General features: G+C 48.6%; 1 protein-coding gene across 1 annotated transcript; it reads right to left on the reverse strand.

The window, feature by feature from the left end:
• Positions 1-6,030: 6,030 nt before the first annotated feature.
• On the reverse strand, positions 6,031-11,255 carry LOC106561210 (leucine-rich repeat-containing protein 4-like). The gene is made up of 2 exons (XM_082957239.1): positions 9,802-11,255; positions 6,031-9,601 (listed from the first exon to the last, which is right to left on the reverse strand). Exon 2 carries the CDS (start codon positions 9,475-9,477, stop codon positions 7,390-7,392), a length of 2,088 nt encoding a protein of 695 aa, XP_082813365.1. The 5' UTR covers positions 9,478-9,601; positions 9,802-11,255; the 3' UTR covers positions 6,031-7,389.
• Between the last annotated feature and the right edge of the window lie 750 nt (positions 11,256-12,005).

The following is a 12,005-nucleotide window of genomic DNA, read 5'->3' on the forward strand; positions in this document are numbered from 1 at the left end:
GCTCATCTTCAGTCACATCACATTTCTTTGCTGTTATGAAAGAACAATAGCATCGGTCTGTTTTCAATAACTGAATATTAGTCTGTGTATGTACTGTATATCTAAAGAAAAGTCCACCTTTGAAATTTGGTTCTCATTTTCCATATCCTATAAGAAAGGAATAGAGATATAGATTTCAATATTCCAGTTGAATAATGCTGTCACGATCGCTGTCTTCAAACTCCCTATCGTAAATAAGCCAAGGCGCAGCGTGCATGGAATTCCACATCCTCTAATGAAGTGAAACCAAAAAACAATACAGAAGGAAACGAAACGTGACGTTCTGGGCTGCTCACCGGCAGCTACACAAAAACAAGATCCCAAAATCACAGGTGGGAAAAGGGCTGCCTAAGTATGATCCCCAATCAGAGACAATGATAGACAGCTGCCTCTGATTGGGGACCATACCCGGCCAAACAAAGAAATAAGAAAACTAGATTGCCCACCAAAATCACACCATGACCTGACCAAATAGAGAAATAGAAAGGCTCTCTATGGTCAGGGCGTGACAGCCCCCCCCCCCCCCCCCCCCCCAAAGGTGCAGACTCCGGCCGCAAAACCTGACTCAATGGGGGAGGGTCCGGTTGGGCATCTAGCCTCGGTGGCGGCTCCGGTTCGGGATGTAGACCCCGCTCTGCTCGCTGATCCCTCCGCTTCCGTGGAACCGGGCCGAGGATCGTCGCCAGAGGCTCCGGACCGTGGATCGTCGCCGGAGGAACCGGACCGTGGATCGTCGCCGGAGGCTCTGGACTGCCGACCATTGCTGGAGGCTTTGGACTGCCGACCGTCGCTGGAGACTCTGGACCGCAGACCATCGCTGGAGACTCTGGACCGCAGACCGTCGCTGGAGACTCCGGACCATCGCTGGAGGCTTCGTGCCATGGATCATCACTGGAGGCTCCAGGCCATGGATCATCACTGGAGGCCTCGGGCCATGGATCATCACTGGAGGCTTCAGGCCATGGATCATCACTGGAGGCTTCGTGCCATGGATCATCACTGGAGGCTTCGGGCCATGGATCATCACTGGAGGCTTCGGGCCATGGATCATCTCTGGAGGCTTCGTGCCATGGATCATCACTGGAGGCTTCGTGCCATGGATCATCACTGGAGGCTTCATGCCATGGATAATCACTGGAGGCTTCGTGCCATGGATCATCACTGGAGGCTTCGTGCCATGGATCATCACTGGAGGCTTCGTGCCATGGATCATCATTGCAGGCTTAGGGCCATGGATCATCACTGGAGGCTTCGGGCCATGGATCATCACTGGAGGCTTCGTGCCATGGATCATCACTGCAGGCTTCGTGCCATGGATCATCACTGGAGGCTTCGTGCGTGGAGACGGTACAGGATATACTGGACCGTGGAGACGCACCGGAGGTCTGGAGTGCAGAGCTGGCACAACCCGTTCTGGCTGGATGCTCACCCTAGCCCGGCAACTGCGGGGCGCTGGCACAGGACGCACTGGGCTGTGAAGGCGCACCGGAGACACAGTGTGCAGAGCCAACGCAGGATATCCTGGGCCGAAGAGACGCACTGGAGACCAGTAGCACTGAGCCGGCACAATCCGTCCTGGCTGAATGCCCACTCTAGCATGGCAAATGCGGGGAGCTGGCACAGAGCGCACTGGGCTGTGGATGCGTACTGGAGACACAGTACATGTAACTGCAAAGCATGGTGCCTATACGGTCACACGCTCCCTACAGCGAGTACGGGGAGTTGGCTCTGGTCTGAAACCTTGCTCCGCCAAACACACCGTGTGCCCCCCCCCCCCCCCCCCCCCTAAATAATTTGGGGGCTGCCTCTCGTGCTTGCGTCTTGGTTGATTCTTCCCGGTCCAGCTCGTCTTCCCCGTAGGATCTTCTGTCACGATCACTGTCTTCAAACTCCCTATCATAAATAAGCCAAGGCGCAGCGTACATGGAATTCCACATCCTTTAATGAAGTGAAACCAAAAAACAATACAGAAGGAAACGAAACGTGACGTTCTGGGCTGCTCACCGGCAGCTACACAAAAACAAGATCCCACAATCACAGGTGGGAAAAGGGCTGCCTAAGTATGATCCCCAATCAGAGACAACGATAGACAGCTGCCTCTGATTGGGGACCATACCCGGCCAAACTAAGAAAGAAGAAAACTAGATTGCCCACCCAAATCACACCCTGACCTGACCAAATAGAGAAATAGAAAGGCTCTCTATGGTCAGGGCGTGACAAATGCAGGTATTTCTATTCCTTTTATATGACAATATACTGTACTCTGAATCTGGAAAACTACTGAAAGTCTTTACTTGGGAAACATGCTATAATAAATCAACCATAAAACGAACTCAGAGAGAGAGAGAGAGAGAGAGAGAGAGTGAGAGTATAATCTAGGGCTGACTGGATGAGTAGTCTGGATTTAAGTCAATTAGCTTCAGACAAAGAGGAGGGGAGAGAGAGAGAGGGACTGATAACAGTTATGACAAGGCATCTTCATAGCTCATTTGGCAACAAGGCAACATGCAGGCACAGTCTGAATGCATGACAGACTCCACTGCTACTGATAAGAGAGAGGAGCTGTCTCGTATTAGCACTACGGATGTTTTCACAGCAAGCCTTTGTTTGGGCTCTTGTGTTTGCAGACTAATGCATAATCACAAATCAACCCTTAACCCATATAATAGACAAAGACACTTCAGTAGATATGACATTATATGATGATAGCACTACCTCTACCATTTTGCTGACACCTATCCAATCCTTTCAGATCTTCACAAGGGCCTAGAGCAGAGCTATTCAAATACCTGCTTTTCTTCTCTATCTGGCACTTAATGATCATTGATCATAATTATGATTGATTGGCCAGAGAGTTCAGTGGCCTGGTGCCCCAAATCTGAATAAGTCCCTGATTGGAGGGAGAAAATCAAAATGTGTTTTGACCCTCCAGAATCATGATTGGATATACCTGGCCTACAACATGTTAATCCCCACATGATTCCCCACCTCAGACAGAGCTAATGGTCTCTCAAAGGTAACATATCTTTCACCAACACGCAATAGAAAGAAAAGTGGAGAAGATTTTCCTTTCAACAGAACACATAAGAAGCTGCTGTATTGCAGGACAAACACCCATCACAGAAGCATTCAGATGTGAGGAGCGAAAAAGGAGAGTCTCTGACTCTGGTGTAAAATGTTCTTATTCACCCTGCAGAGAAAACGACAGAAAACATCCACTTGACCCTGTAATACATGGGCACATCTGCTCCCACCAGCACACCTGTAGACAGTCCTCTCACACACACTGAGGAGCAGATGGGATAGAAAACAGTCAGTAACACTCTCTAGGAACCAGCTGTCTGAAATGCGTTATGAATGTATCATATGTAGTAGATTTAAGCATTTATAGAGACAAGTGGAAGAGTAGGAAGGGAAGAGGATGAGGAGTGAGGTGATAAAAAAGAGGACAAGGAAGAGGAGGCAGTATATCTGTACCCTTTGCCTACTGAGGCCAGTCCAATTGATGCCTGTAGGATTTAAACACAGCCTTTATGGTCCCCTCCAAGCCTGGCAGCAGAATGTCTGTAATTATTGAATGGCTTAATTCTTACCCCTTTTCTACTGAAATAGACAGATAAACGTCTCATTTGGAGCAACATGAACATTTTCAATGCTTCCATTCCTGTCTTCCTGTTCCGTCTGGGCCCTGAGTGACATTTGGTTTTCTGAGCTGAGCTGAGGAAACAGAAGCAGTCTGTGTGTCTGCTGAATGGAGGAGACGGTGACTGAGTGTATCTGAAGCGGCAGCTGAGAGGTCCAAGTGATGTTGCACTAGTCACCACAGAACACAAACACTCATTTCTGATGGTTGACCTTTCAACTGTGTGACATCATGGTGATTCAGAAGCTTAATCAGTGCAGGACACGACAGGATGAAACACACACATTGTGAATGTACTGTGGAAGCTTATTGCTGGTGATTACATAAATGATTCATTTTCATTGTGAAATTTTGACAGCGTAGTTAAATATCGGTTACACTGTAGGCTCCTTCTCCCACACAGGGGATGTGCAGGTAACTGCCAAAATAAAGGAAACACGTGAGTTAATGAAGGCTACAAAGTATATTGAAAGCAGGTGCTTCCACACAAATGTGGTTTTCTGAGTTAATTAAGGAATTAACATCCCATCATGCTAAAGGTCATGTATAGAAATGCCCAGTTGAACATTATTTTGTCTACCATGGCTAGAAGAAGAGATCTCAGTGACTTTGAAAGAGGGGTTTCTACGGAGCAGGGTTCCTTAACTGGTTTTATTTTCTGAAGAAATACACAATAATACAGAATAATAGAAAGACACGTGATCGTATACAAATGTAAGCAAAGTTTGAAATTATTATGTTTTAGTTCAATATTATATCTATTTGGGCTTCTTGCAGTCTACAAATTATTTGTAATAATGTTCATTCCCTCCGACCATCCGCTCAAGACAAAATGGCCCGCTGCTGAATCTAGTTGATGATCTCAGGCATAGGAGGTTTAAAGTGTGTGTGTGTGTGTGCGTGTGTGTGTGTGTGCGTGTGTGTGCGTGTGTGTGCGTGTGTGTGTGTGCGTGTGTGTGTGTGTGTGTGTGTGTGTGTGTGTGTGTGTGTGTTTGGAGATCTCAACCCAGTTGAACACTTATGGGAGACTCTGGAGGAGCTCCTGAGACAATGTTTTCCACCACCATCAGCAAAACACCAAATTATGGAATTTCTCATGGAAGAATGGAGTCACATCCCTCCAACAGAGTTCCAGACACTTGTAGAATCTATGCAAGGTGTTGAAGCTGTTCTTGTTCGTGGTGGCCCAACACCCTATTGAGGCACTTTATGTTGGTGTTTCCTTTATTTTGGCAGTTATCTGTAGTACGATCCACTTATTGATAAAAGGAACGATTCATTTTGATTCAGAAATTAGTTTAACAATATGCAAACTCCTTCAATGATGTACTATATATTTCACTGTACCGCGACATTTGGATAGTATTGCCTCGTTAAGGCTACCACTTGGGCTGCATCTCAATGATCTAAAGTAGCTTTCTCTCCTTGTCTCCTTCATTTGCACTGTTGTGACACTACAGGACAAGAGGAAAGCAATTGGTGGAAGAATACCAATACTTTTCATTCACCTGTAAAGTCCCCTCACATCAGGAAAATAGTAGAAAAATATATAAGGAGAAGAAGCCATGTCAGATTATTGGGATGCGCCCAAGCTTTGTTACTTAACCCCAAATTGCCCCTCTAGCAGCTGTAGATCTGAAAGGATTGTATGTGTGTGAGCACAGTGAGCATATAGTGACAATACCACCTAGGGCAAGGTGGCTGCTACCATATTGCTTGTACGTATTATTTTTACATCTACAGGAGTGCCTATGGGGAAGGGGCTGGAGGCTGATTTGGCATTCAGCATGTGTGTGTGTGTCTATCTAACCCCCTCGGCAATGTGAAGCAGCAGAGATCAGAAGGCCCTCTCATAGAGCTCCAGTGTGGGAGGGAGGATAATGCAGCATTGTATACAGCCTCACTTATAGACTCATTCACTGACAGGGACCAGTGGAAACGCAATGCATAGGAATAACAGAGGAAGAGTAGGGTAGAGCATATCTTATCATAGCTAACATAGAAATAGCATGGACCTCTAAATTATTATTCCATCTTACCCCCTACCCCCTTAGCACTGATGTACTGTACATCTGAAATGATTGGATAGGTGCAAGCAATATGGCAAAGAATTCCACAAGTCTATCAGGAGGCAAGGTGAAGCAATTGCCATATTGCTAAAGTTTATCTGATCCTTTTCCGATCTACAGTTGTGACTAGGAGGGTAGGGGGTAGGGCTCCATTTAGAATTATGAATGCATTCTGTTCAGTGTCTGTGGACTGACATGCTAACAGGCTTACAAGCTAATATGTCCACACTGTCATCAAGAGGGACAGGGAAAATAATGGCACGTTGAAGTGTCTCCGAGTAGAGAAATACAAACCAAAGGTTTTATTTTTTGTAGCCTCCTTATAGACTCCCCATAAAAATAGTGTTGCTCGAAATAATACCCAAAATAAGGAAAAGAAAAAACAATTTCATTGTTTCAATTAAGTCCATAGAGAAACAAACCCAGTGTCCAGACATTCATTTAATTTCAGCCCAGCTCCTTTTTTTCTTCCAAAAGCAGATTGGTCAGCAAACCCCAGTCTCTCTGCACCACGTCTGTAACTGTGAGGGATTACCATTAGAACGAGCCCTTACAGAGAGCAGACAGAGAACCTCTGTAATGCATCACTACATTAACCCTAAACACTACACATGCCATTAAGAAGCATGTCACAACCCAAGACAAAAATAAAAAAGAACAATACCTTATGCAACCTAAATCTGCATGAAGAAACCACACCAAATCTCTGTTCATAATAGCCTGTCCTTCATCTTAGCCAAGGGGACCTGGGTTAAATCAAATACAATCGTACTAAACGGGTTTAGATTCAGTAACATAAAGAGCTGTTTTTAGATAGATGTGTAGCTTTGCTCCAGTAAACAAAGGGTTAAACCTTAGCTGCAGAAATTCACTGCAGTCTAAAAGCATTTGGCTGATAGCTACTGAACAGCAAAATCTATGCTCTTCTCTCTACATCTCTCCCTCGACAAATGACTCTCTGTCTTTCTGTCTAGATTTTGCTTGGATGTGGCTGTTGATTTTGTTAATCTTCCGGAGTCCTTTATTGTATTTGTAACGTTTGGCACAGTCCAAACTGGCGCTTTTATAAGATGAACCTGCGAAGCCTGATCTGATGTTAGGGCTTGTTGTTTTATAAACTGCTGTGGGTATAAAGTGGTTTTACTACATTCTAAATGGTCTAAATAACAAAAAGAACAGTTTTCCTCAAGACAGCTCCTCCCTTAATCAATCAAACATACCATCATCGGGACCTCAACATCTCTCGCTTTTAAATAGAACTTACAAGTTATTAGAAAATAGTTTAAATTTTACTTTCTTCTTTGATACATAATCCCATCACTGTCCCCATATTAGATTAAGTTATATAGATGTATATTTTTTACATTTCTATATTTATGTATAAGCATGTACAAGATAGATAAAACTGTCTCCATTTTGCACTCTGTACAAAAGAAAGTTACCGTCTTCTTTGTGCATTCTATTGCATGGACTGGTGAGCAGAGAGGAGAGGAAGAGAGGAGGGAGTAGAGTCAGATCCATAAAGAAATCCACCCAGTTAGATCCACCCAGTTAGATCCACCCAGTTAGATCCACACAGTTAGATCCACACAGTTAGATCCACACAGTTAGATCCACAGTAAGGCCAGCATGAGTCCCTTAGATCTGGGTCTCCTGGACCTTCTCCTTGGTGTGAGTGGTCTTAATGACGTACGGCTCTGCGATGGTGCTGATGAGGCTGTGGTGGTGCTGCTGATGATGCTGGCGGCTGGAGGAACGGTGCAGGGAGTTTCCCAGGTTGTTATGGGTCCAGTGAGCCCCGTAGGCAGCTCTGTCCCTGTCCCTGTCCCTGTCTCTGTCTCTGTCTCTGTCTCTGTCTCGGTCTCTGTCTCTGTCTCTGTCTCTGTCTCTGTGGGAGGACGATGAGGATGATGAGATGTATCTTGTTTTTAAGATGGTGGGCAGAGCCAGCCCCGTCTCCTCAGACTCACTAGAACCTGACCTGGCTGGTGGAACCTCGGGAACCTCCTCGTCCATTTGGATGATCTCGATGGTCCGCGCCACTGCCACTGTGCTCCGCTGCTGATGCCGCTTACGCAGCTTGTAGAAGGCGATCAACATGGCAGCAGCAAGGAGCGTCACGGCAACGAAGCAGCCAATGATGATCTTGGTTGTCTTCACGACCTCGTCCAGGCTGGCAGAGGGGTGGGTGGGGCCACGGGCTGTGGGGAGAGATACCTGGCGGGGGGTCTGGGTACTCTGGAGCAGCATGGTGGGCGTGGAGATGAAGACGGGCTGGAACACTGAGGGCGAGGCTGGGACTGTGGGTTTGGGTTTGGGGGTCTCTTCTACGGTGGGCTCCAGCACCTCCACAGTCACTGTAGTGAAATAGGACAGGTTGGAGGTGTTGAGCTCAGCATTGCTGACATTCAGGTAGGCTGAGGCGTTGGAGTTACCTGCCATGTTAGTCACCATGCAAGTATAGACACCCTTGTCCGACGGCAAAACGTTGGAGAAGTTGAGCGTTCCATCATTGAGGACAGAGATCCGAGGGTGAGATGAGCCGTGGGTCAGAACGGTCCCGTTAGGAAGCAGCCATCGGACCGACGACATGGCGGCCGTAAGACACTTGAGCTCAGCCACTCTCTCTGCAGAGATGTTGAGGTCCCTGGGAGCATCCAGGATGAAGGGAGCAGAGCACTGGAATGTGGTCTGGTCCACCTCCACCAGGTATCGTCCCCTCATGTGGGCAGGGGAGTGGCAGCGGCCGCAGCAGGTGGAGTTAGTGGGGATGTACTCCCTGAGCCACCAGGACAGCCAGACCACGTCACAGTCACACCTCCAGGGGTTGTGGTGGAGATGGAGCTCCACCAGGTACTGCAGCGGGGCAAAGAGGTCGTGGGGGAGAGATGACAGGTTATTATGGGCTAGATTTAGCTCCACCAGCGCCGTGATGTCATCGAAGGCGTTCCTCTCGATCACGGTGATCCCAGAGTTCATGATCCAGAGTTTCTGTAGCGAGCGCAGGCCGCGGAAAGAGCCGGGCTTCATCTCAGGGAAAGTGTTCTCAGACATCTCCAGCTCCTCCAGGCCAGTCAGGGGAGACAGGACAGGCATCTCCCTGAGGTTACACATCCCTAGGTTCAGGTACTTGAGGTTCTGCAGGCCCTCAAAGGCCCCGTCAGAGATGTACTCTAGCCTCCTGAGCTCCCCTAGGTCCAGCCTCATCAGAGAGGGCACCCTGTTGAAGGCATAGGAGGGGATGCTTTCGATGGGGTTGTTCCTCAGCCACAGCTCCCTCAGCTTGGACAGGTACTCAAAAGCCCCGCTGGGGATCCCTGTCAGTCTGTTGTCAAACAGCTCCAGGGTGTTGAGGCTGGTCAGGCCATTGAAGGCCCCCACCTCGATCTGCCTGATGGCGTTCCTGCCCAGCTGCAGCACCTCCAGATGGTGTAGGTGTCTGAAGGTGTCAGCCTGGATGGTCTCGATGCTGTTCTCCATCAGGTTGAGGTATCTGGTGTTGGTGGGGATCCCGGGGGGCACCCTGACCAGGCCACGGCGTGTACACACCACCTTACCGATCTGGTTGGTGCAGGAGCACACCACCGGACAGTTCTGGGTGTTGGGGGGAGGACCCAGGCCGGCAGGCTGGCACACACTGAGAGCTGGCACCATGGTGAGGGCTAGCAGGGCGAGCAGGGCTGCGTTCCAGGTGGGCTGCAGAGAAACCCGGCCCACAGTACTCATGTTGCGGAGGGCTCATTATTCAGCATGTTGGGGGGAGACGGACACTAAAGGAGGACGCACCACCCTCCTACCCTGGCTGGAGCAAGGACAGGATTCGCCACGCCATCGACGGGACTGGGAGACGCTACGCAGAGATAGACACAGAGAGAAAGAGAAAAAAGAAAAAGAGAAACGGAGGGAGGAAGAAAGAAAGAGAGATGGAGAGTGATAGGGGGCGAGAGGAAGAGAGAGTGAAAGAGGGAGAGAGGGGAAGAGAGGGAGGCAGAGAGAGATTATGTGAAGGCAGAGCAGCAGCAAAGGAAATGTTTTGCAGTGATCACCTACCTCATTAGTTGTCAAACGGTCCCTTTCTTCTTCCTTTCTGAATATCACAAAAAACAATCACGAACCAGAGTCATGTATATTTCCCTTTCCATTGAAAAACAGAAATGTGGAAAGCGTATTTATATTCAGCTCTTCTCCTTCATCTGGAAAGTGGTGGTAATGTCCCTGTGTTAACTAATGGAACAAAATGTCTCCTGTTTGCCGGTGGTGAGAGTGGAGCAGAGCAGTGTGTAGAGACTAGAGGCTCGGTGGGAAAGGACAGGCCGTGTGGGTTAAGCTAAGCAGGTGACTGGCGTCCCCCGGCCCTCCTCCTCTCCCCCTCTCCCTGCCTGCAGCCGCAGACACACGGCCCCTCTGTGGACGAATCACACTGCTCCATCAAGCAGTAAAAGCCAGACACACCGAGCAGAAAGGAAAAAAATGACAATAAATTTTTTTTTTAATCCACCGGTCTGGCAGGTCCTCGTGAGTGTGTGTGTGTTTCTGTGTTTCTGTGTGTATGTCGGCTGAGAGCCCTCCGTCTCGGTGACTTTGCCGAAGGCTAGCTGGTGTCTGATTAGCCCCGCTCTGACGGATGGAGAAAGAGAGAGAGAAAAAAGCTAAAGGACTCCTGACGCAGTCATCCCACTCTCCTCTCTTTTTCTCTCTTCTCTTCTGGTCCTCTCCCTGCGATGGTTTGCCTGGCCGTGGCTATAGCAGCTGCAGCCTGCCGCGTGCAGCACAGTTAGCAGTATTCTTCCTGAGGGGGTGGGGGGGAGGTGGAGAGATGGGGTGCTGGTTAGAAAGAGGGGAGGAGGAGGAGAGGGAGCGTAGTGCTGCCAGAGCTACGCTTTAGAGAAAGAGAGAGAAGCAGAGAGGGAGAGGAAAAAGCAGTTGAAGGAGAGAGAGTGCTTTTGTCCTCTCAGTATCAGTGAGGGAAAAATAGAGAGAGAAGTGTGTGTGTGTGAGAGAGAGAGAGAGAGAGAGAGAGAGAGAGAGAGAGAGAGAGAGAGAGAGAGAGAGAGAGAGAGAGAGAGAAAGAGGGGTAGACTCCTGCTGTGTCGATGCGATGGTGGCTGTGCAGGGTATCTGTAACCGGTATCCGTAAACAGAGGCAGGTATGGAGAGTTCCTGGCCTGGTACTCTCTCCCCCGAGGTGTGTCTCTCTGTCTGTCCTGGTTGTCTACTAGTTGATCCCCGTGGCTGAGCTCAGGGCTGGGGGCTGTAAGGATGAGGTGAGGTAGCAAGTTGTGGCAGTTGCTCTGTGTGTGGCTGACAAGCTCCCGACTGGCTGCTGGACTACTGCAGTAACCACGGTGGAGCCAGGAGAGAGAGGGGGACAAGCTAGAGGGTGAGAGGGGAGAGAGCAAAAGGTAGAGTGAGAGAGCAGAAGAGAGGCGGCAAACAAGCATCACACCGTCACAGCAGCATTCCAATCCCCCTCTCCTCTTCTCTTCTTGTTTTTTATTGTACAGTCTTTCTCTTTTTTCCCTATGTATGTGTATGTGTGTCTGTGTGTTGCGGGGAGCTAAGACTCTCCATCCCCCCTCCCTTTGTCCTTCAGTGGGAACGTGAATGTAATGCTGACGTACTCCTCTCCCTGTCAGCCGCGGCTCACACTGCCACTCGCGCACGAACGAACACACACACACACACACACACACACACACACAACACACACACACACACACACACACACACACACACACACACACACACACACACACACACACACACACACACAGAGAGAGAGCATTAGTGCAGTGCATTGGTTTGATGCAGTGTTCCTCTGTATTAATACATGCAACACCCTCCTCTCTCTCTGCTCAAAATGAGATCTCTGTCCTGCATCTCAGAGAGAGAGAGAGAGAGAGAGAGAGAGAGAGAGAGAGAGAGAGAGAGAGAGAGAGAGAGAGAGAGAGAGAGAGAGAGAGAGAGAGAGAGAGAGAGAGAGTGGTGTAGAGGGGGAAGACAAGAGGTTTAATATCTCTGTCAACTCTAACCCTCAGTGTTTCTGTGTGTTTCTTCCCCATCCGTTCTTCTTCCCAGAGCACAGATCTCAGTCAGCAATGCTGCTGAACAGATACAGTGTACTGTGTGTACCAGCCTATTTTCCCTTTGTAATACATTATGCCACAAAAAATGTATCACATGCATGATGACCAAAAGACTGTAAAATATGATCTTGTTAATGAGGTGCTGTGTGTGTGTGTGTGTGTGTGTGT

This window comes from Salmo salar, chromosome 10, assembly GCF_965601325.2.
Source record: "Salmo salar chromosome 10, fSalSal1, whole genome shotgun sequence".
Taxonomy (NCBI): domain Eukaryota; kingdom Metazoa; phylum Chordata; class Actinopteri; order Salmoniformes; family Salmonidae; genus Salmo; species Salmo salar.